The 24,901-nt window shown below is 34.1% G+C and overlaps 1 protein-coding gene across 3 annotated transcripts in view; it reads left to right on the top strand.

Annotated features, from left to right (window-relative positions):
• VPS13A (vacuolar protein sorting 13 homolog A) overlaps nucleotides 1-24,901 on the top strand; it is a 272,036-nt gene that overhangs the window by 107,443 nt on the left and 139,692 nt on the right. For all 3 annotated transcript variants that reach the window (XM_069576302.1, XM_069576303.1, XM_069576304.1), the window contains exons 23-31: nucleotides 1,040-1,178; nucleotides 10,330-10,411; nucleotides 11,830-11,984; nucleotides 12,465-12,621; nucleotides 16,632-16,711; nucleotides 18,639-18,704; nucleotides 18,901-19,054; nucleotides 20,453-20,569; nucleotides 20,649-20,752. In XM_069576302.1, the coding sequence (XP_069432403.1) occupies nucleotides 1,040-1,178; nucleotides 10,330-10,411; nucleotides 11,830-11,984; nucleotides 12,465-12,621; nucleotides 16,632-16,711; nucleotides 18,639-18,704; nucleotides 18,901-19,054; nucleotides 20,453-20,569; nucleotides 20,649-20,752 (1,054 nt within the window). The remainder of the gene's footprint in view (nucleotides 1-1,039; nucleotides 1,179-10,329; nucleotides 10,412-11,829; nucleotides 11,985-12,464; nucleotides 12,622-16,631; nucleotides 16,712-18,638; nucleotides 18,705-18,900; nucleotides 19,055-20,452; nucleotides 20,570-20,648; nucleotides 20,753-24,901) is intronic.

The raw sequence follows: 24,901 nt of genomic DNA, 5'->3' as shown, positions 1-24,901 counted from the left end.
TGTTTATTATCAGAATTTTACAGTTTTCCTCCTATGAATTTTGTATTTATTTTGTTAGATTTATGCCTCAGTATTACTTTCTTTGGATGCTAATATAAATGTTCTTATATTTTTAATTTCACATTGCACTTGTCCTTTGGTATATAGGGAAGCAGTTCACTCTTCTATATTAATCTTATATCGTACAACTATGCTATATTAGCTTATTAGTTTCAGGAATTTTTTTATAGATAATTTACAAGGATGATCATGTTGTCTGTTGACAAAGACAGTTTTATTTCTTTACAAATCTGTATACTTTTAAATTTTCTTTTCTTGGCTTACTGCATTGGCATGACTTCTAGTGTGATGTTGAAAAGGAGTGGTGAGAGGGACATCTTTGTTTTGTACCCAATCTTGTTGGGAGAACGTTGAGTTTCTTACTGTTAAGGATGATGTTGGTTGTAGGTTTTTCCAAGATATTTCTTGATTCTAATTTACTGAGAGTTCTTATCATGAATGGGTGTTGAATTTTGTTACATATTTCTCTACATGATTGTGATTTTTCATTCAGATCTGACTTTTAATCCTGATTTTAAATATATAATCTCTTGAACAAGTTATTTGTACTTGCCAAACCTAATTTCCTGCTAGGAACCATGTGCATATGGGAACTTATAAGAAATAGGGAGCAGAAATACATTTTTGCCTCATAGATTGTGAGAATTATTTATTGTATTACATATCATTAAGGCTTTCCTTTATGCCTGTTGGTAATAAACACTTCATAAGTAGTAATTGTCAACTGGCATTGACAAAATAATAGAAGGATAGTAAACATAATAACAATAGAAAATAAGCCTTTTAAATATAATGTTGTTAATTCAGCTGATGAGATTGGTCAGTAAGGAAAAATGATGGGAATTCTTAGATTGTGAAATAATTTGTCCCAGGGACCGTGTAGATAATTTTTAGTGCTTAATATCACCTTTGATTATTCTTAGATAATGTAAGATGAATAGTCATTTTTAAAATAGTGATTTCTGTCTTTTTGAAACAGATTCAAGATTTATGGAAACCTACCATTAGTTTCTTTACGAATCTCAGATAAAAAACTGCAAGGGATTTTGGAACTGATTGAAAGCATTCCAAAACCCTCACCTGCAGCTGAAGTAAATGTGCCTGTCAAATCATCTCAGGTAATGTGTTTTCAAAATTAATGAAAGCAGAATTAAAAAACAGATTTCACAAAGAGTATGTGTAACCACAGAAATTTAGAGTGAAACAATTAATCTGTAATAGACTTTTTAAAATTACATTTTGAAAGAGAAAATGATAAAATAGTTAAAAATGCAGATAGTAAACCAAAGTTTGAAATGATGTCTACCTTTCTTCACTTTTCCAGTCTTTAATCCCTTTCCTTAGTGGTTAACTACTGCTTCTCTAGTTTTTTGAAAATGTTTATAGCTTTTGCTAATACACACATGTACAAATATGCATCTCTCTCTGTGTATACATATGTATGTGTTTATATTATAATGTTCTTAAAATTTACGTAAATGGGATCATTATACTTCCTGTTTTAAATCTGTCTTTTTTCTCCATTATTAACGTGTGTTATTTACCTTAGAGATATTTACCTGTCCAGCATATACAGATATGCCTTTTTTTTTAATGGTGGTATAGTGTTAAATTTTGTGAGTGTACCATCCTTTGCCTAATGTAATTCTCTTTTGATGGGCTTTTATATTGTTATATTTTTAGTTATAAAAAAATCACTGCTTTGAACTTTCTTATACATATATTTGAGTAATTTTTTTATCCACTGGATACATTTCTGGAAGTGGTATTGTTGAGTAAACTGTGAATTTTATATTTTAATGAATTTTGCCAAATTTGCTTTTTGATTACGAATGTTTAGTCCCACCAGTGTTAAATGTTGTTTCTCAGTTCTCATTAGTCTTGAGTATAAACAAATGTGACAGTTTTAGTGTAGTTAGTAAAGCAGAAGTAGATGAATTTTTGGAATTCCCTTGCCTTTTCTGTGATCCAGCATATGTTGGCAACTTGATCTCTGGTTCCTGTGCCTTAGCTCAAACTCATGTCCATTGAGTCAGTGATGCTATCCGTCTATCTCATCCTCTGTTGCCCCATCTTCTCTTGCCCTCTGTCTCTCCCAGCATCAGGATCTTTTCCAGTGAATTGACACTTTGCATCAGGTGGCCAAAGTATTGAAACTTCAGTTTAAGCATCAGTCCTTCCAGTGAATGTTCAAGGTTGATTTCCTTTAAAATTGACTGGTTTGATCTCCTTGTAGTCCATGAGACTCTCAAGAGTCTTCTCCAGTACCATAGTTCAAAAGCATCAACTCTTTAGCACTCAACCTTCTTTATGGTCCAACTTTCATATCTATACATGACTGCTGGAAGAATCATAGCTTTGACTATATGGACATTTGTCAGTAAAGTGATGTCTCTGCTTTTTAATATGCTGTCTAGGTTTGTCATAGCTTTTCTTCCAAAGAGCAAGCTTCTTTTAATTTCGTGACTGCAGCCACCTTCCACAGATATTTTGGAGCCAAAGAAATGAAATCTGTCACTGTTTCCACTTTTTCCCCATCTGTTTGCCATGAAGTGATGGGACTGATATCATCATCTTTGTTTTTTAAATGTTGAGTTTTAAGCCAACATTTTCACTCTCCTCTTGCATTCATCAAAAGGCTCTTTAGTTCCTCTTTGCTTTCTGCCATTAAAGTGGTATCAATCACATCTGAGGTTGTTGATAGTTCTCCTGGCAATCTTGATTTAACCTTGTCAATCATCCAGCCCCACATTTTGGATGATGTACTTGCATATAAGTTAAATAAGCAGAGTGACAATATACAGCCTTGATGTACTCCTTTCCCAATTTTGAAAGTCTGTTGTTCCATTTCTGGTTCTCACTGTTGCTTCTTGTCCTGCATACAGGTTTCTCAGGAAGCAGGTAAGGTGGCTTGGTATTCCCATCTCTAAGAATTTTCCACAGTTTGTTGTGATCCACATAGTCAAAGGCTTTAGCATAATCAGTGCAGCAGAAGTAGACTTTTTTTGGGGATTCTCTTGCTGTTTCTGTGGTCCACTGGATGTTGGCTATTTGATCTCTGGGTCCTCTGCCTTTTCTAAATCCAGGTTTACCTCTTTTGTTACAGTTTTTAAAGTCTTTTGTTAGAAATTACCACCTCTGTTGTGATTACTGTTTTCATAGAGTCTCTTTTTTTCAGTCCTTTCACTTTTCTATTTGTGTATTTGGATCTAAAAGGAATCTCGTAGACAGCATGGTGATGTACAGGAGATGGTGACAGGAGATGGTGAGGGACATGGAATCCTGGCATACTGCAGTCCGTGTCCATGGGGTCGCAAACAGTCAGACACAATGAGTGACTGAGTAACAACAAAGTAGACAGCATGTAGTTGGATCCAATTTTCTTTCATCCATTTTGTCAGTTTGTTCCTTTTGATTGAATGGTTCCATCCATTGTTGCTTGAAGAAAGAAATGGCAACCTGCTCTAGTATTCTTGCTTGGGAAATCCTATGGACAGAGGAGCTCAGTGGACAGTTGGACATAGTTTAGCAACTGAACCACCACCACTACCACCATGTATTTTCAGCCATGAAATGGCTATGCTAAATACTGGACTAAATCTGGTCAGTTGCGTTCACTCACTCAGTCGTGTATCACTCTTTGCAACCCCATGGACTGCAGAACGCCAGGCTTCTCTGTCCATCACCAACTTCCAAGCTTGCTCAAACTCATGTCCCTGTTAATCTTCCCCAAAGTGTCACAAGGGTTTACAGGTTTCTGGATTAATTGGGTAAGATGTTTTTTCCGTGCCATTTCGTGTCTCCCTGAACTGAGGAGGATGCAGTAGAATGTGGTGTTTGTGCTGTTTTTACCCCCTGATGCTTCCATGTTAGAAGTAACCCTACAAGTGTGGTTTGGTTATTGTTCTTCTGCGCCTTTTGTTTTAACGAGCTTTTAAAATGGTTTTTTAGTCCACTACCCACTTCCAGTTGATCCAAATAAGACTTAAAGGTAATGTTTTTGCCTTTTTTTTTTTTTTAACATGGAGAGAAAATCAGGGTAGTGAAATGTAAATCTATTTCATTCCTTTTCATGTCTTGTTTGTTCTCACTGACCACTATTTTTTTAATCTAAAAGTCCGAAATATTTGTTACTTTTACTTTGTATTTTAGTCCTGTGACTCACTGAAATTCTCGTTTTAAGTAATAAAACCAATATAATTTCATATATAGACTTGAAGAAGTAGATTTTACAAGTTATATATAGCATGATCCTAAAATAAGAGATTTTGTATTTTCATCTGCTTTTTTTCTAATGTCTCTTGATTTATGTTTGATTTTCTCTTGTGTTTGTCATTATTGAACTATGTCAAATGTTCATTTGATGCTTGTGCTCTGTCTATAGTGTACAAATTGAGTTAAACAGATACAAGTCTTATCCTTTAGGAATTTTGCAGCTCAAAAAGAATACAGAGATAAAGATGAGGACAGAGACACCTGTACAGATACCAAATACATAAGTAAAATAGTAAGCATTAAAGTCATTACTGATTAGGAAATTTTTTCTTTTAACATTCTGAATTTATAAAACTGTGCTTTGAATTAATACCAGTTTAACTGCAAAGCAGCCAGAAACTGTTGTACAGCTTTGTATATACCCTGTGGTGTTGTCACAAGTTCCGTATTATACATTGTATATTCAGTAGTGTCATTATAATTATTCTATGGTTTTAAGTGTACAGGAAATAAAAAAGGTGACTCTGAACTAAGAATACAACATCTCTCTATTGATTTACCCATGTTATTATATGTACTGAAGATTTCTTCTTCTTTATATAGCTTTGAGTTACTATCTAGTATTCTTTTCCTTACCTAAAGGGCTCTGGCAAGGATATCTTATTGGGCAAGTATAGTGATGATACACTCCTTATGTTGTTGTTGTTTGTCTGGAAATATCTTAATTTCTCTCTCATTTTGAAGGATAGTTTTGCCAGACACATAATCCTTGGTGTCAAATATGACTTTTCATTACCTTTAGACCTTCATGGTTTCTGGTAAGAAATTAGCTTTTAATAATTTATTGAGAGTCTTAGCATAGGCAGCTCACTTCTCTTATTGCTTGCAAGTTTCTTCCTTTGTCTTTCAACTGTTCAATGATAATATGTTTTGGAGTGGATGTATTTGAATATATGTTACTTTCAGTTATAGATTTTTTAGGTTCATGAATGTGCTTTGCTCAGTTGCCCAATTGTGTCCAACTCTTTGTGGCTCCATGTGCTGTAGCCTGCCAGGCTCTTCTGTCCCAGTTTTTCATCATATTTGGGCACATTTTTGGTAATTATTTTTTCAGATATGCTTTCTTGCCCTCTCTCCATCTTGTTTCTTGCTGGTGTTCTCATAATGCATATATCATCTTACATTATGGTATCTTACAGGCCCTTTAGGTTGTGTTCATTTTTCTTTATCCTTTGTTTCTTTTTTTTTTTTAAAAAAATAATTTTGACTGATGTGTATACATGTTTACTGCTAGCTCAACTCTGCTTTTGAAATTCTCTAATGTATTTTTTCTTTCAGTTACTGTAGTTTTCAGGTCTGGAACTTGTTTGGTTTCTTTTATAATTTCTGTCTCTTTGTTGATACTTTCCATTTGTTGTAACATTCACCTGGTTTCCTTTCTCTCTTTCTCAATGGCTCTTTTTAGTTCTCTGAGAACATTTTAGACAATTGATTTAACGTTTTTTTTTTCCCCAGCAAATCTGATGCCTTTGCTTCTGCTTGAACTATGTCTGCTTTTTCCTCTGTGCATAGGCCACACTTTGTTTCTTTGTGTCTGTTCTCCTGCTGTTGTAACTAGATAGAGGAATTATGAGGAAGTTATAGATCTATATATTCATTAACAGATTTAAAAATACTAATACTTAGCAAATATTACAGTCAAATAGTACGATATTTTAAAAAGATTAGACACTATGATACTTTAAAACACCCAGGAAAGCCAAAATAGTTCACCAATCAGTGTTAAGTACACTTTATTGAATAAAGGATAAAAAATGTATGATTATTTCAGTAGACAAGGAAAAAGCATTGATAAGATCCAACAGCCATGCATGATATCAAACTGAGAATATAAGGGCACCCCATCAATTTAGGAAACTAATATAATGTTTAATTTGAAAAAGACTGAATGCTTCCCCTGTAATATCAAGAATAGTGCAGGAATGATGGCTTTTCTTACTACTTCTATTCAAATTCATACTGAAGATTCTTGCTTCTGCAGTAACTTAAGAGAAATAATGACAGAATAGAAAGGGAAAAGTAAAACTGTTTCCTGATGATATGATCATTTATGCAAAAAGTCCTAAGGAATGTAGAAAAATACAACTAGCAATAGCGAATTTGTCACAGTTGCAGTCTATATCATCAGTGTAAATAGTAAATTGTTTCTAAAAATTAAATTAAGAAAAATATTCCTTTCATAATAGCATTAAAAAATTAAATAATTAGGACAAGTTTAGCAAAGGAATATAAGACCTGTGAATCTAAAACTATAGGATGTTTCTGTAAAAAACTGATCATGACCTAAATAAGTGAAATGATACAGTTAAAAATTGGAGGACTGACCATCTTAAAATGACATTTCTCTCAGAACCCTATAGATTTCTCACAGTCCTAATCTAAATACCAGATTTTTCTTTTGGAAGTTAGCAAGTTTATTATAATACATGTATGGAAATATATGAACATATGTTGGCCAAAAAATTTGGATAAGAATAATGTTGGGTTTCTAATATTTGATTTCAAGGCTTAGTTTATAGCTCCTTTATTCAGGAAAGTATTGTTTCAGCATAAGAATAGACATAAAGATAACGAAAGTAGAATAGAATTCAGAAATAACAATATGGTTAATATATATATTTTATTTCTTACAAAGTTTCCAGTGCAACTAAGTAAGCTAGTCTTTTCAACAATTGTTTTAAAATAATTAGATTTCCATGTAGGGAAAAAAGTGAACATCAGCCTGTAACATATACCATACATGGAATTTAACCTGCAATGGAACTGAGACTTAAATGTAAATGCCCAAAGGTGTAAAGTTTGAAAACCTTCAGAAACAGAGAAAATCTTTGAGTTCTTGTGGTGGATAAAAGTGTCTTGGGATAAATAGGCACAAATACAGGAGAGAAAAAAGTAAATTTTAATTCATAGATATTAACATTTTCCACCTTTTGAATGACACTGTTAATAATGAAAAAAGGCTGTCCATCCAACTGGGAAAATATTGGCAACCCATACAACTGAGAAAAGCTGTTAGTCGCTAAGTCGAATCTGACTCTTTGCAACACCATGGACTGTAGCTCCTTAGGTTCCTCTGTCCATGGGATTCTCCAGGCAAGAATACTGGAGTGGGTTGCCATTCCCTTCTGCAGGGGATCTTCCCAACCCAGGGAATGAACCTGGGTCTCCTGCATTGCAGGCAGACTCTTTACCATCTGAGCCACAAGAGAAAGACTATCCAAAATATGTAAGGAGACCAGGAATCCAATAAGAAATGAGCAAACGGACAAGAAAGATGTTCAGTTTTATTATTCACCTCATAAAACAAAATCTTCTTCAATGAATGTAGTGTAAAAAACTTCAAAACATTAAATATTGAAATTGGGGGCAGCATAGTTGTTAATTTTTGTGGCAGTATGCCTGATGATTGAGGACCCTGAGGGCAGCTTCTGAGTTGCTGGTAATATTCTGTTCTTGGATCTGAATTTGGGGTGCATGGGTGTGTTTTCTTTTTGAAATTTAGTTTTTATACTTAAATTACATACTCATATGCAGTAGATTATATTTCAGTAAAAATGTTTCCGCCAAATGAGTAGGATTCTGAGAAGCAGAAACACAATCCATGAACCTATGATATGTGTAACTATATTTGTGAAATTCTAATTAAAACTAGGGTGAAAATGCCAGTAAGATTATGTCTGAGAATCCTAAATGTTAATGAGGAAGTGGAGCCATACAAACACTAATCTACTGATGACATCATATAATCTGTTATAAACACTTGTGAAAACATATTGATAGTACTTATTAAAGTGAATATATAACAAAAATAAACTCAAAATGGATTAAAGATCTAAACGTAAGACCAGAAATTATAAAACTCCTAGAGGAGAACATAGGCAAAACACTCTCTGACATAAATCACAGCAGGATGCCCTATGACCCACCTCCCAGAATACTGGAAATAAAAGCAAAAATAAACAAATGGGATCTAATTAAAATTAAAAGCTTCTGCACAACAAAGGAAACTATAAGCAAGGTGAAAAGCCAGCCTTCGGAATGGGAGAAAATAATGGCAAATGAAGCAACTGACAACTAATCTCAAAAATATACAAGCAACTTATGCACCTCAATTCCAGAAAAATAAACGACCCAATCAAAAAATCACCAAAGACATACAGATGGCTAACAAACACATGAAAAGATGCTCAACATCACTCATTATCAGAGAAATGCAAATCAAGACCACAATGAGGTACCATTTCACGCCAGTCAGCATGGCTGCAATCCAAAAGTCTACAAACAATAAATGCTAGAGAGGGTGTGGAGAAAACGGAACCCTCTTACACTGTTGGTGGGAATGCAAACTAGTACAGCCACTATGGAGAACAGTGTGGCGATTCCTTAAAAAACTGGAAATAGAACTGCATTATGACCCAGCAATCCCACTGCTGGGCATACACACCAAGGAAACCAGAATTGAAAGAGACACATGCACCCCAGTGTTCACTGCAACACTGTTTATAATAGCCAGGACATGGAAACAACCTAGATGTCCATCAGCAGATGAATGGATAAGAAAGCTGTGGTACATAGACACAATGGAGTATTACTCAGCCATTAAAAAGAATACATTTGAATCAGTTCTAATGAGGTGGATGAAACTGGAGCTGATTTTACAGAGTGAAGTAAGCCAGAAAAAAACACCAATACAGTATACTAACACATATATATGGAATTTAGAAAGATAGTAACGATAACCCTGTATGCGAGACAACAAAAGGGACACAGATGAATAGAACAGTCTTTTGGACTCTGTTGGAGAGGGAGAGGGTGGGATGATTTGGGAGAATGGCATTGAAACATGTATACTGTCATGTAAGAAACGAATCACCAGTCTAGGTTCGATGCAGGATACAGGATGCTTGGGGCTGGTGCACGGGGATGACCCAGAGAGATGGTATGGGGAGGGAGGTGGGAGGGGGGTTCAGGATTGGGAACACGTGTACACCTGTGGCAGATTCATGTTGATGTATGGCAAAACCAATACAGTATTGTAAAGTATAATAAAGTAAAATTAAAAAAAAGTGAATATATAAAATTCCACTCGGATACATACACAGTAGAAAATCTTGCGTTTGAGCCCATGTGTTAAGCGATGGTTATACTGGTAATGTGAGTAAAAGCAAAAATCTCTAAACCACACAAATATTTACCAACATTGTAATGGACAAATAACTAGTGGTTTATATTCATCCATGTATAGTAGTAAGAATGAGTAAAGTATCAATATGGATAAAATTTAAAGAATATTTTGTTGAAACAGTGTCACAGGAAAATGTATGCAATATTATTACCTCTTTCTGAGTTTAGAAGGAAACAGGTTAAATAATATTAATTAAAATTAAATAATATTTTACTTATAAAATCAGTCATAGAAGGTTAAAAACAAGTAAATAAATCAATTTTAGGGAATGTGATCAAGAAAGTAGCACATAAGATGCTTCTAGGTAAGTATGTGGTACTATTTTGGTTTTTGGCCTGGATGGATGATTCAGGGGTATCTTTTATTATTATCATTTTCAAATGAATTATATTTTTTGTGTATGCTCTACTTGGCTCAGGACAGTAGAAAAGTAATTTACTAAAATATCTTTAAAAAATTAAAAATAAAAGTATAAGCTCCCTAACTACAGAGGCTTTTGAGACTTTGGTTGTTTCCTGTGGATGCCATAGAGGTGGCTTCCTTTATTTAGTAAGATGTTAAGGTATATCTAGATTTCTTCCTACACAAAGTCTGTCAACAAGTAAATGATTATAACAGTGTGAAATTTATATTTAGCCTTAAATTGTAAAAGCACTCCTTTAAATTTACATTTACAAATTTTCTAGTTCAGACTGGAATCTTTCCAGTTAATTCAGATTTAGGGGTGTGTGTATTTGTTGTCACAGTTGTCCTAGAACTTACAATAAAAGTCTGTGTATCAGTTGAGAGTGAATTAACTTTTCTTCCAGGTTCAAAGATCCACTTCTTTCGGAACATCACAGATGTCACAGAAGAAATTTCCTCTTTTGGAAATTCCATGTGTTGAAGATGGTAAAATGAAGCTACTTTAGAAAATTTTCCTTGTTATAAATTGATTATAAAAATAATTTTCATTTGAAGACCACATAAACAATTTCATGCTATAGTAGATATGCATGTTATCTAGAAAATTTCACTTAAAATTCCTTTTGCAGAGGGATTTTCTGGAGAGAGTAACATGGAAGCATATGCACTACCATGTGTTAAATAGGGAACCAAAAGGAATTTGCCGTATGACTCAGGGAACTCAAACTGGGGCTGTATAACAGTGTAGCCGGATGGAAAGGGTGGGAGGTTAAGGACGAAGGGGACACATGTATACCAATGGCTGACTCATGTTGATGTGTGGCAGAGGCCAACACAATATTGTGAAGAAATTTTCCTTCAATAAGCTTCAAAAATCAATTGAATCCCGTAGTAACAAGGACCACTAGTAAGTTTTAATCATCTCTATCCTATTGTGATCTAAAAGAACCCATGAAAGTTTGTGTCTAATTTATAATCTGTTACTTAGCTTTTGGAGATCTTCATTATAGTAATTTTTTTTAACTTTTCACATTTTCTTTTTACTTATTAAAGGAAAATAATCAAGCCTTAATATCTACATTCACCTATGAAGTCTTGTATATATTTTGTTATGAAATACAGGCTTTTTGGCCACATTAGAAAGAAAAATAAATGTGTTTTACTCTTTTTAAGAGTTTAAAAATTGCTAAATGTTAAATAACAGAAATTGCCTTGTTGATACTCAGTTTTCTAGAGAATGTTTACCTTTCTCTGTAGTGACCAGGCTTGGTGGGAAGGGGAAGGAAATGTTTGTGAGATCATCTATCCTAAAATTCAATTTTATATTTTTAGAGATATATTAGATGGTTTTAGTTTCTCTTAAACCTTCTTTTAATAGTTTGACTGAATTTTGGACCCTTTAAAGTATGTTTTAAACATTTATTATCATATATATATGGCTATATAGTTGTACATATGTGAAATAGTGCTTAATCTTAGTTTCTCTGTTTAAACTGCAGGGCCTGCTTTTATTGTTTCAGAGTTTGTAATTAAGTTCTGTTTTGCTCTCCAGATAGAGTGAGCATATTAGTATGTTCCTTTGAGTATTCATCATGTAGGTAGTAATTGGCCTTGGCATTTGCTATAAAATTTTCTTTGGGAGTTTTTAGACTATTGATTTTAAAGATGCCTATGCTAAAGATTGCATTTTGTAATTTTCCATACATTTTGTCATTAAGAATTTATTTTTGCAGCTATAATCTCTATATGCTTTTTATTTTTATGTTGCAGTTTTTTGAAAACTCACATTTCAGTTTTTTGAAGTAGTGTTGTAGTGTTCATATTTATTTCAGATAAATTATTAAAATTTTATTATTAAATCAGTCCTGTAGATTATTGACTTAAAAATGTTCTGTGGTATTTAGATTCAGATGAGGAGTATTTTGATGCACCATGTAGTCCGTTGGAAGAGCCTCTTCAGTCTCCATCTAGAATTAAAAGTCCTCAACAGAAAAAGCTTCAGAAACCAGATTGTTTTAAAAATATGATTGAATATGAAATAAGATTTGAAGTGCCAGAGGTATGCCTTATATGTACCATGGTAAAATTAATAAGGCTTATTTAAATTTTGGTCATTTCTGCTATTTACAGATTGTTTATATAGTCTTATAACTAATAGACATTGTTGGTTTAATCCTATTTAAGCTTAATTCAGATGTTGCTTTGTGACTCTCCTTCCCCTTTGAAGATTAATTTCCTTAATAATTAAAGATTTGGCCACCCTCACCTTCTGAGAGGGACCACATCTGCCTGTGGAAAGTTTAAATGAATCCTCTTAAAAAAAAAGAATTAAGAGTTTACATGTATTATTACTATTCAGTATATATTTATTGAAAATAATTTGCCTAGTGCATGTATTTTATATGTATAAGCTCTCCCCTAAATTTAAATACATATTATTTATATCATATGTATACGTCATATATCCAAATATGGCCATCATCTGCATAAACATTTTTTTGTGTGTTAGATAGTTGTTTCTTTTTTCTTTCTTTTTTAGGTTTTGATTCAGTTCTGTCACCTTGTTGGAGACTGTGAACTACCTGTGGTAGAAATTAATGTCTTAGGATTGGGCACAGATATTGAGCTTAGAACATTTGATTTGAAAGCAAATGCCTTTTTGAAAGAGGTCTGCTTAAAATGTCCAGATTATTTTGGTAAGTATCTCTGTTTTTAAAAATAATTCAGTTCAGTTCAGTCACTCAGTCGTGTCCGACTCCTTGCGACCCCATGGACTGCAGCACGCCAGGCCTCCCTGTCTATCGCCAACTCTTGAAATTTACTCAAACCCATGTCCATTGAGTCGGTGATGCCATCCAACCATCTTATCCTTTGTCGTCCCCTTCTCCCGCCTTTAGTCTTTTACAGCATCAGGGTCTTTTCAAATGAGTCAGTTCTTCGCATCAGGTGGCCAAAGTATTGGAGTTTCAGCTTCAACATCAGTCCTTCCAATGAGTATTCAGGACTGATTTTCTTTAGGATGGACTGGTTGGATCTCATTGCAGTCGAAGGGATTTTCAAGAGTCTTCTCCAACACCACAGTTCAAAAGCATCAATTCTTCAGCACTCAGCTTTCTTTATAGTCCAACTCTCACATCCATACATGACTCCTGGAAAAACCATAGCTTTGACTGGACAGACTTTGTTGACAAAGTAACAGACTTTTGTTGTCTCTTCTTTTTAATATGCTGTCTAGGTTGGTCATAACTTTCCTTCCAAGGAGTAAGCGTCTTTAATTTCATGGCTGCAGTCACCATCTGCAGTGATTTTGGAGCCCCCCAAAATAAAGTCTGTCACTATTTCCACTGTTTCTCTATCTATTTGCCATGAAGTGATGGGACCAGATACCGTGATCTTAGTTTTCTGAATGTTCAGCTTTAAGCTAACTTTTTCATTCTCCTCTTTCATTTTCATTAAGAGGCTCTTTAGTTCTTGTTCGCTTCCTGCCATAAGGGTGGTGTCATCTGCATATCTGAAGTTAATTAAAAAAATTAATTTTACTATTTGATTAGCTTCTAGATATAAATTCTCTAGACATTTAGTTAGTACATTTGATATTATCAAAGACATATTATGAGTTAGTCTTCAACTTTCATATTATACTTTGATCTAAGGAGTAGGCTAGAGGGATATGAAGATAATTTTTCTCATTAAGAAAAATGGTTAAATTTAAATCTACTTAATGATACTAAAATACTGAAATAGTTTTCTATTGATATTACAACAGTTTACCACAAATTTATGAAATTTGTGTAACTGAGATGTCTGACAGAAGTCCCAACAGGCAAAAGTCAAGCTATTTAATAGGACTTCTGTTTTGGAGGCTGTAGGGGAAGATCTGTTTTCTTCTTCATTCAGGTGTTGCCAGGACATCAGTTTTATCCGATTTGAGTCCATTTTCTTACTGCTTATAAGGTGTAGATTGGGCTTAGCTCCTACAGGCCTCTCTGAATCATTGCAAATAATTTTTTGTATCCCAGAACCATGATGAGGTGTTAGATCCTTCTCATGTAGTAGTCTCGCTAACCTTTTCTTCCACTCTAAAAACTAAGGTAATTAAGATTGGGTGCCTCTGGACAATCAGAGATCATTTCCCCTTAATCTTGACCTTAATCACCTCTGTAATGTTACATTTACCATATGAGATAACATATTCTCAGATTTGGGGGAATTAGAGCATGGACATTTCATTTAATTCCAAGGGTTTTTAACTCTTGCTTCAAGATTTCTTTTTTGAGTCATGTGTTATTTAGAAATGTGTTATTTATTTTCCAAATATTTTGGAATTTTCCAACTAGTTTTCTGTTACTGATTTTTGTTTTCATTCTTCTGTGGTCTGAAGGCAGACATTGTATGATTTCTGTTTTTAAAAGTTGCTAAGGTGTGTTCTGTGGCTCAGAATGTGGTTGATATTAGTGAATATTCCATGTGAGCTTAAGAATAATGAGTATTATGCTCTTGTTGGATGAAGTAGTCTCTAGACATCCATTACCTCCAGTTATTTGATGGTGTTACTGAGCTGAATTGTGTCCTTACTGATATATATATATATATATACTTTTTTTTTTTTCATTTCTGATAGAAGAGTATGAAGGGTTCTAATAAGGTAGGGGTTCATCTGTTTCTCTTTGCATTATGATCATTTTTTTCCTTTCTATTGTTCAATAAGTACACCTTAAGGATTGTTGTATTCTCATGGAAAATTGACTGCTTAATCATTATTTAATGCCTTTCTTTATCCCTTACAACTTTTGCTTGCCTTGAAGTATGTTCTGTCTGAAAATTAACATAGCTATCCTTGCTTTCTTCTTTTTAGTGTTAGCATAATATAGTTTTCAACATCTGTTTACTTTCAAATTATATGTACTTTTGTATTTAAAGTGGGTTTTTAGCAGACAGTATATACTTGGGTCTTATTTTTTTTTAAATTCATGTTGGAAAGTGGTGTCGTTTATAATTTTTAAAATTAAAAAAAATTTTTTTTGAGGGGGAGGTTGGCATAGCCTTGTGGCTTTTAGGATGTTAGTTCCCTGACCAGGGATCAAACCCGGGCCCTGGCAGTAAAAGTGTTGAGTCCTAACCACTGGACTGCCAGGAAATTCCCTTTTGATTGTTGTTGTTGTTTTTTTAATGTTTATAAGTTATTTAAGTTGTAAATGGAAGCTATCCTGTGAAATCTTATGAACTCATTTAGGAGTCCCCCCCACCCCACCACCCTGTGGTGAACTGAGATACTAAAATAAGGGAGTTAAAAACTTAAGCTGAACTCTCTGTGGGAATAAGAAAGGCGAGGAATATGCTTATATACACATCAAGGATTTGAGAGTGTCATCTTCTCTGGGAACTCATTCTCAGACGAAAGATGTTGTTAACTGGTATGATGAAATTTCTCCTTTTCTGTGAGCCCTGGATTAAATGTGATCTCTGTATGCTGGGAAGCAGATTAAGTATTGTGGCCTGAAAACTTAGTTATTGGAAATGATTTACACATTTTTAGTTCCATACTCTACACTTGTTCTGTGGCCCTTCAGAACTTGAATCTGGTAAATTGTGTTATGATTATCTCTTCCTAAAAAAATTATCATGCATGCAAGAAACAGAATCCTGCCTTATTATGCTTTTTACATTAAGAGTTTGCTCTGACAGTTGGAAAGAAAAGTGAGCCAACTTGATAGTGCTTTGCAGTAATCTAGAAGTATTACAGAAATTGTTAATATTTTTTTTTATAATTGTTTGTTTCCCTAAGACCAAAGGGTAGGAAAACCCTTGCATACATAATACAGGATATACAACTAACAGTTCACCTATTTGTGTAATACATTTGCTTATGTTTTCTTAGAAAGAAATACAATATTTCTTACACAAAGTAAATAATCAGTAAATAGTTCTTCAGTGAATGAACAAATGTGTGAAAAAGTGGAGACTTCTTTAAGGATTGAAATGTGATTAGCATCTACAATAGAAGGCTAGCTTAAGTACTAATAAACTTAAATCTGGAGGGTTCTGTGGAAATACACTGTATTTTTTCCCTCATGAGTAGTATGACTGGTTTGTACTCCTATCTTCCAGTATCTCGTTATTGATTTCAAAGGCATAAGTAATTTGCTAATGATGGTTATAGAGACTTGACACAAAATACTCTTCTTTAGCAGTTTCCCTGATTATTTTCTTAGATTTTAAGCAGAAGCAACAATATAATTTGTAAAGACTGATAATACGGTACTCAAGTTTATTTTAATCTAAACTAATACACAGAACAGCTTATTTCTCATCAACTATCTGATGTTTTTTGTAAACAGTCGTTTTTAGAGATTCTGACTACTTCTGTGATTCAGGACCAGAATCGCTTCATGTCCTTTCATTGTTCCTCATAAACATTGTTTTCTCTATCTGATTGCTACTTTTACTTAACTTCCTATCTAAGTTTAGAAAGGTAAGATAAGAATCTTTTGCAGTGCGGCATAAGGAAAGGGAATCATGAGATGAAATTACATTTGTACATTTTAAAATAAAGGAAGAAAGACCACCTGATTTGAGTAATACAGAGATCAGAATTCAGAACTGATACAGGAAATACTTCTTTTCCAATTCTATAATTGTTAATATTTCCTGCATTTATTTCCTGTTAGTTTTTCTATGAAAGAATAATTTGAGAAATTATTTTTAGATGAAAACAAGAAACCAATTTATTTGATTACAACATTGGATAACACAATGGAAGATCTCTTAACACTGGAATACGTGAAGGTAAGTAGTTTGATTTATATACTTGCTATGGTAAGCGAGTGGTGCTAGTGGTAAAGAATCTGCCTGCCAGTGCAGGAGACTTAAGAGATGTGGGTTTGATCCCTGAGTCAGGAAGATGGCCTGGAGGAGGCTGTGGCAACCCCCTCCAGTGTTCTTGCCTGGAGAATCCTGCGGACAGAGGAGTCTGGCGGGCTACCATCCATGGGGTCGCAAAGAGTCGGATGTGACTGAAGCAGCTTACCTCGCATGTAAGCATACTGCTGAGATATTTAAATCAAGTTTTATAAGTTCAGAAATACTCAGTTTAATCTCCATCCTGATGTGATCACTGTAACTCCTAAAACTTTAAGATGTTTTATTTTGTCATCCTCTATTAGATAACTTGTGATTTATAAACACTTAATGTATCAGGACAATAAGCAGCCCACTTTCTAAGTAGAAATGACCTGCAGTTTGACTGTTTCCCCCCATCAGGGAATCTATAGACTTTTTAATCTTGATGAAATTTATTGTGGTATACTATAAAAGATGAAGCTTTCACTTGATTTCCCACAATAGTCTGAAGTTACCTAATTTTCCTGCTGTCAGAGGGTCCATTCCTTTTCTGTTGACTTGTGATAACCAAGTCATCGTTTATTAAATATTTATGTGTACTGTCATCTACGTATGATTTCGGCCTTTGTTTTCATTGATCTGTTTTTATATAAGTGCCACATTATTTTAATAATTATAGTACGTTATAGTAAGAATAATGTTCAGTGAGCATTATATAACTTTTAAGATCATTTTTTACTATTATTGTTGTAGTTTTTAGTGTTTGTATTGTTTATGAATTAAACAACTTTTCATATTATCAATATAAAAATGTTTCAGATCTAAATATGACACAGAATATTGATACCTGGTGGCCATTCTGTCAAAATTTTGTTTTAACATTCAGGAAGATTTGGGAAGGACCTTACAGAGTTGTGGATTATTAAATGATTTTCCTCTACATATGACAATATCTAAATTTCCACCCTTTTTTTGGTGGGAATTTTTTTCTTCCTTTAAATTTACTTTTTAGTTGGAAGAAAATTGCTTTACAATGTTGTGATGGTTTCTGTCATAGAATACCACAAACCAGCCATAATTATACATTTATCACCTCCCTCTTGAGCCTGCCTCCCCTCCCCCCATCCCACCCCTCTCAGTCCTCACAGAATGCCTGGCTGGGGTCCCTGTGTTATATAGCAACTTCACACCAGCTGTCTGTTTCGCACATGGTAGTGATTGGAGAAGGAAATGGCGACCCACTCCAGTCTTCTTGCCTGGAGAATCCCAGGGACGGAGGAGCCTGGTGGGCTGCCATCTATGGGGTCGCACAGAGTCGGACACGACTGAAGCGACTTAGCAGCAGCAGCAGCAGTAGCAGTGTATATATGTCTATGCTACTGTCTCCATTTGTCCCACTCTTTGCTTCCCCGACTGTCTGCAAGTCCATTCTCTATATCTGCATGTCCATTCCTTCCCTGAAGATAGATTCATCAATATCATTTTTCTAGATTCCATATATATGCATTAATATATGATATTTGTTTTTTTTCTTTCTGACTTCACTCTGTATAACAGGCTCTAGGTTCATCCACCTCACTAGAACTGACTCAGATTCGTTCTTTTTTATGACGAATATTTCATTATATGTATGTACCATATCTTCTTTATCTAAATTTCTACTCTTGGTAATAAGATAGTATGTAGCATTTATTGAATACTTGCTCTGTACTTAACAAGTTTCTTTTGTTCTGGTGAAGCAGTTGTTTAAGTAATTATATGTTTATAAATAGCTCAAAAAATTATATAAATGTGTATTAGGACCATTGTATAATTGTATGTGCAATGTGTTCCTGTAATAATCTAACAGATTTGTATTTCTCACTTTGTGTAGGCTGAAAATAATTTACCCGCAACAATATTGAAGAATGCTTATAACAGTGTTGTGCAACTGATAAAGGTATAAGTGAATAATAATTTATTTCTTAGTTAGATACTGTATTTCTCAGCAAATGTATTATAAAAATTTTAACTGGAACTGTAAGATCCTTGAGGATAAAAATTGACTATTATAAATTGTATCCTTTATACCACAAGGAACATACAACAGGCAAACAAATATTTGTTGTGTTACTAAAATCAGTTTTGTTCTTTAGGTGAATTTTTCCTCTTTGGATATTCATTTACATACTGAAGCACTTCTGAATACAATAAATTATTTTAATAATATCCTTCCATATTTGGAGGAGAAACCAGCCCCAGTACATATTGTGGAGACTGAAGACAAAGGGGAGGTTATCAAAAAAATACGTATGTTTCTTTAAAATTCAACTTCAAATTTTTACCAAGTAGATCAATAAATTTTGGTTCTGGGCTTATTATTAACTTATGATATTGACTTAAGAATTCTATTGCCTAGATTAATATCTGGAAAGATTGATTATGTGCCAAGTTAATTAAAAAAAATATTAGTAAAGTGATTATTGCGGAAGAAAGTAGCTTTTATTTATCTAGTCATTCATTTTAGTTGATTCTGTCCATGGGATTCTCCAGGCAAGAACACTGCAGTGGGTTGCCATGCCCTTCTCCAGGGAATCTTCCTGACCCAGGGATCAAATCTGCATCTCTTCCATCTCCTGCATTGGCAGACGAGTTCTTGATCACTAGTGCCATCTGAAAATTATAAATTCAATATAGTTAGATTTCATGAATTTAAAACAGTAATTCTGGGAAAGATTGAAGCAAGGAGGAGAAGGGGTTGACAGAGGATGAGATGATTAGGTGGCGTCACCAACTGAATGGACATTAGTTTGCACAAACTCCAGGAGATGGTGAAGAAAAGGGAAACCTGGCATGCTGTAGTTCATGGGGTCTCAAAGAGTCAGAAACGACTGAATGACTGAACAACAAAATATTATTTTAGATTAGAAACATAGAACTAACAAAATTTCAATAATATGAGTATATATTTTTAAACCAAGTGCTTGTAAGTGCCACATTATTTTAATAATTATAGTACTTTATAGTAAGAATAATGTTCAGTAAGCATTATATAACTTTTAAGACCATTTTTTACTATTATTGTTGCAGTTTTTAGTGTTTGTATTATTTATGAATTAACTTTCATATTATCAATATAAAAATGCTTCAGATCTAAATATGACACAGAATATTTGATACCTGGTGGACTATTCTGTCAAAATTTTGTTTTAACATTCAGGAAGATTTGGGAAGGACCTTACAGAGTTGTGGATGATTAAATGATTGTCCCCTACATGTGACAATATCTAAATTTCCACTCTGTTTTTGGTGGGAATTTTTTTCTCTTTTTAAATTTACTTTTTAGTTGGAAGAAAATTGACTGCTATTTTTAAGCAGTCAAAAGTTATAAGTTGGATAATAACAAAAATCATCTTGTTATCAGTAAGTTGCCAAAGATTGATTTTACAGCTATGACTTAGTTTCAAATGTTATTATCATCTAGAACTATTTTGTCTCTTCGTCTATATTTGTTTGGCTTTGGTTTCATTGGATTTGATTGTTTTTTTAGAATTCATATCTTAGTAGGTGCGTGCTTTCAGTTTGCAAATCAGATGTTCCTTTAGTATTCGCATTATTGTTATGATTTCAGTTACTTTATAAGTGTAGTAAGATAACTACTACTAAAATTTTTCTGTTATGTTTTACAATATGAGTTTCTTTTTGCAGCTTTAAGATCATCCAAGAATGAAGATACCATTACCTTGCAGATTTTAGCAGAATTATCATGTTTACAGATCTTTATTCAAGATCAGAAACGTAACATTTCCGAAATTAAGATAGAAGGTAACAAGATTTGATAAAAAGTGAATTCAGAACTACTAAATGAAAGAAAAGGAATTGAATGATTCTTTTTTCCCCTTAGGGCTTGATTGTGAAATCATTATGAGGCCATCAATGACTGAAACAAATGCAAAGCTAAGGAATATAATTGTCCTGGACTCTGACATAACAGCTATATACAAAAAGGTATGAACTTGTTTCTATTAATTAACATTATATATATGTCGACTCCAGGAGCTGGTGATGGACAAGGAGGCCTGGCGTGTTGCGGTTCATGGGGTCACAAAGAGTCGGACACGACTGAGCGACTGAACTGAACTGATGACTAATCTTAAATATATAGTTGTTCTTTATATTAAATGATTTGAGAGTTTTGGAACTCTCAAGAGTCTTCTCCAGCACCACAGTTCAAAAGCATCAATTCTTCTGTGCTCAGCTTTCTTTATAGTCCAACTCTCACATCCATACATGACCACGGGAAAAGCCATAGCCTTGACTAGACAGACCTATGTTGGCAAAGTAATGTCTCTAGTTTTTAATATGCTATCTAGGTTGGTCATAACTTTCCTTCCAAGGAGTAAGCGTCTTTTAATTTCATGGTTGCAGTCACCATCTGCTGTGATTTTGGAGCCCAAGAAAATAAACTCTGTCACTCTTTCCACTGTTTCCCCATCTATTTCCCATGAAGTGATGGGACCAGTTGCCATGATCTTCATTTTCTGAATGTTGAGCTTTAAGCCAACTTTTTCACTCTCATCTTTCACTTTCATCAAGAGGCTATTTAGTTCCTCTTCACTTTCTGCCATAAGGGTGGTGTCATCTGCATATCTGAGGTTATTGATATTTCTCCCGACAATCTTGATACCAGCTTGTGCTTCCTCCAGCCCAGTTTTTCTCATGATGTACTCTGCATATAAGTTAAATAAGCAGGGTGACAATATACAGCCTTGATGTACTCCTTTTCCGATTTGGAACCAGTCTGTTGTTCCATGTCCACTTCTAACTGTTGCTTCCTGACCTGCATACAGATTTCTCAAGAGGCAGGTCAGGTGCTCTGGTATTCCCATCTCTTAAAGAATTTTCCACAGTTTCTTGTGATCCACACAGTCAAAGGCTTTGGCGTAATCAATAAAGCAGAAATAGATGTTTTTCTGGAACTCTCTTGCTTTTTTGATGATCCAAAAGACCTGTACTTTTTTCCCTCTATAATTTTATTTTTGATGCATATTTAAGGTTAAAATCCAACTTAGAAAAAGCTACAAAATGAAGTTTCTGACTTGTGTCTTCTTGTCCTACCCCCATTTTCCTTTCCTTTTTTGTTAACTTTGATTCCAGTGTATATCAATATTTATTCATTGTTCTATTGATATTTGGTTTCTGTTCGTTTTATCAGCATTGCTTCTGTAACTAGTCTTGTACATGTCTCCTGGTATATTCTTGGACATATCTCATGTAAGCATTTCCAGAGAGTTGTGTACTCCCAGGAGCAGTCAAAGAGAGATCTGGTATTTTATTTCAATGCCAGTGCTCGAAACTGTCGTGTTAAGTTTTTTGAAGATCTGGAGTATATAATAATGGTGTTTTCAGTTTGTATTTTTCTTACCAGTAATCAAGTTGCATATTTTTCATATATTTATAGACTATTTATACTTACTTTTCTATGAAATGTCTGTTAAACCCAGGTGCCAGCAAACTTTTTCTGTAAATAGCCAGATTTTAAGTCTTTTAGGCTTTGTGGGCCATGCAGTTTTTGTTAAAACTATTCAGCTCTGCTATTGTAATGTGAAAGTAGCCATAGGTAATGTGTAAATGAGTGATTTGATTGTGTTCCAATAAAATTTTATTTTATGGATAATAAAATAAAAATTTCATATAACTTGCATGTGTCACAAAATATTACTATTATTTAGATTATTTTTGACTACTTAAAGATATGAAAATCATTCTTACCTAATTCTGCTGTTGGTAGTTTGCTGACCCCTGATTTGATTTACCAATTTTGGGGGAAGGAATGTTAATTTTTTTCCTCATTGATTTGTAGGAAATCATTTAATATGTTCTATATTATTCCTTGCTTAGTTTATTTTTGTTTCAAATAGTTACTCCCAGGTTGGTTATGATGTCTTTTGAGAAACAAAAGTTGTTAATTTTAATGAAGTTGAATTTTATCCTTTTTTGGTTTGAGAGTTTTACGTTTTCTAAATCAATCTCTTCTCTGAATTCATAAAGGTATTCCCCTACATCACCTTCTAAAAGTTATATGATTTTGCCTTTCACTTACATCTTTCATCCTACTTGAAACTGATTTTGTTTAGTATGATTGAGGCTGGAATCCAGTTTCACTTTTTTTAACATTGGCTTCTTTTTTCCTAGCATCATTTATTTAAATAGATATCCTTTTCTTACCATGTACAGTTATTGTTCAGTTGCTAAGTCATGTTCTATTCTGTGTGACCCCATGGACTGCAGCGTGCCAGACTTCCCTGCCTGGAGTTTGCTCATACTCGTGTCAATTTAGTTGATGATACTATTCAAGCACCTCATCCTCTGTCATCCCCTTACCCTCCATCTTCAATCCCAGCATCGGTGTCTTTTCCAGTGAATTGGCTCTTTGCTTCAGGTGGCCAGAGTATTGGAGCATCAGTCCTTCCAATAAATATTCAGGCTTGATTTCCTTTAGGATTGACTGGTTTGATCTCCTTGCTGTCCAAGGGACTCTGAATAATCTTTTCCAGCATCACAGTTCGAGAGCATTAATTCTTCGGTGCTCAGCCTTGTTTATGGTCCAACTCTCACATCCATACGTGGCCACTGGAAAAACCATGGCTTTGACTGTACGGACCTTTGTCAGCAGAGTGATGGCTCTGCTTTTTAATACTCTGTCTAGGTTGGTCATTGCTTTTCTTCCAAGAAGCAAGTGTCTTTTCATTTCATGGCTGCAATCACCATGTGCATTGCTTTTGGAGCCCAAGAAAATAAAATTGATAAGTTAAATTTCATCAGTGAGATTCAGGGAGTTCGTTTCATTTTGTTTGTTTTGCAGGGCTTGGGGAGACAAGAATACTTCATAGATTGTGCTGAGTATCTTCAAAGAACGCATATGGTTTCTTGCTGTCTTTGTAATGTTAAAAACCATCATTTCATTAAGGGTTGCAAAATGGTAATACTCTGATTCAGAATATTCAAAAAAATTTCTTCTTTATTAAATGGGAGTCTTCACCAGTCTTTCTGCTGACATCTCCAAAATTTTGGCTACTCATAAGTTTATTCCCCAGTAGATTTCTTAGGCAGGGCTCATAGTTGTAAGAATAATAATACTCCACAAACATTTATATGTTGCATTACATTTATATTTGCAGAGTACTCTGACTGGATTTTGATTCTTTAGCTTGCATTTTCTTTTCTAGATGATTTTAAGCATGTTATTCTATATTTTTCTGGCCTAGTGTGAATGTTCAGTCAAACTGCTGCTACTGATCCTGATGACAGTTTCACTTTCTTTCTCTTAGAAGGACTTGGTAATTTTGCCTAAATATTCAGAGCTTATTGGAAGCTTTGTGTAGGCAAGACTTTGGAGAAGTGAGCATCATGGCAGATTGTGGGCAGTGATGCAAGTGATTTTATAGCCTCAAAACTTGAGTATCTTTAGAGTTTTTTGTTTGTTTGTTTTCTTTTTCTCTCATGCCAGTCATTTTCCTTTTAGAAAAGTCCTATAAGTATATGCCTGACAGTGTAAGTTCAGAGAGCCAGTTGGATGAAGAATGAGGGGAACTTATGTTTCAAAATACAGTTTTTTACTTAAAATACCCATCTTTTAGTGTGATCTTTTTATTTACCCCTTATCTATGCCTGTTGTCTCCTAGGCCACAATCTCTGCACTAAACACTGTTTTATGAAAATTTCTTCTCTTCTGTTGGACTCACTCATGTGACTTATGGAAGTTGTTCTGCTTTTCACTGATTAATCTAATCGTATTAGGGATATTATAGTCTACCTTCTGACTATTTTACTGCTTATGTAGTGTATCCTAGCAACACTCTGCTGTCAGTTCCTACTTTTGTTGCCTTTCACAGTGTTATTGTAATATGTTTTACTTTTGTGTATGCTGAAAGTTTGCAATGTATATGTACTGATTTAGGTTTAGTTTTCTTTTAGAGAAATTAATTTTTTACAAAACATATACATTCTTACCTTTATTCTAACCATTTCTGGAATTAATTTTTTCATGTAGATTCAAAATTCTGTTATTTTTATTTCCACCTGAAGAAGTTAATGATTTCTTATCATTCGCCTCTGCTAGTTATGATTTATCTCATCTTCTGACAGGAAGGAGGG

The sequence above is a fragment of the Ovis canadensis genome, chromosome 2 (assembly GCF_042477335.2).
Source record: "Ovis canadensis isolate MfBH-ARS-UI-01 breed Bighorn chromosome 2, ARS-UI_OviCan_v2, whole genome shotgun sequence".
Taxonomy (NCBI): domain Eukaryota; kingdom Metazoa; phylum Chordata; class Mammalia; order Artiodactyla; family Bovidae; genus Ovis; species Ovis canadensis.
This window is presented reverse-complemented; position numbering and strand designations above follow the sequence as displayed.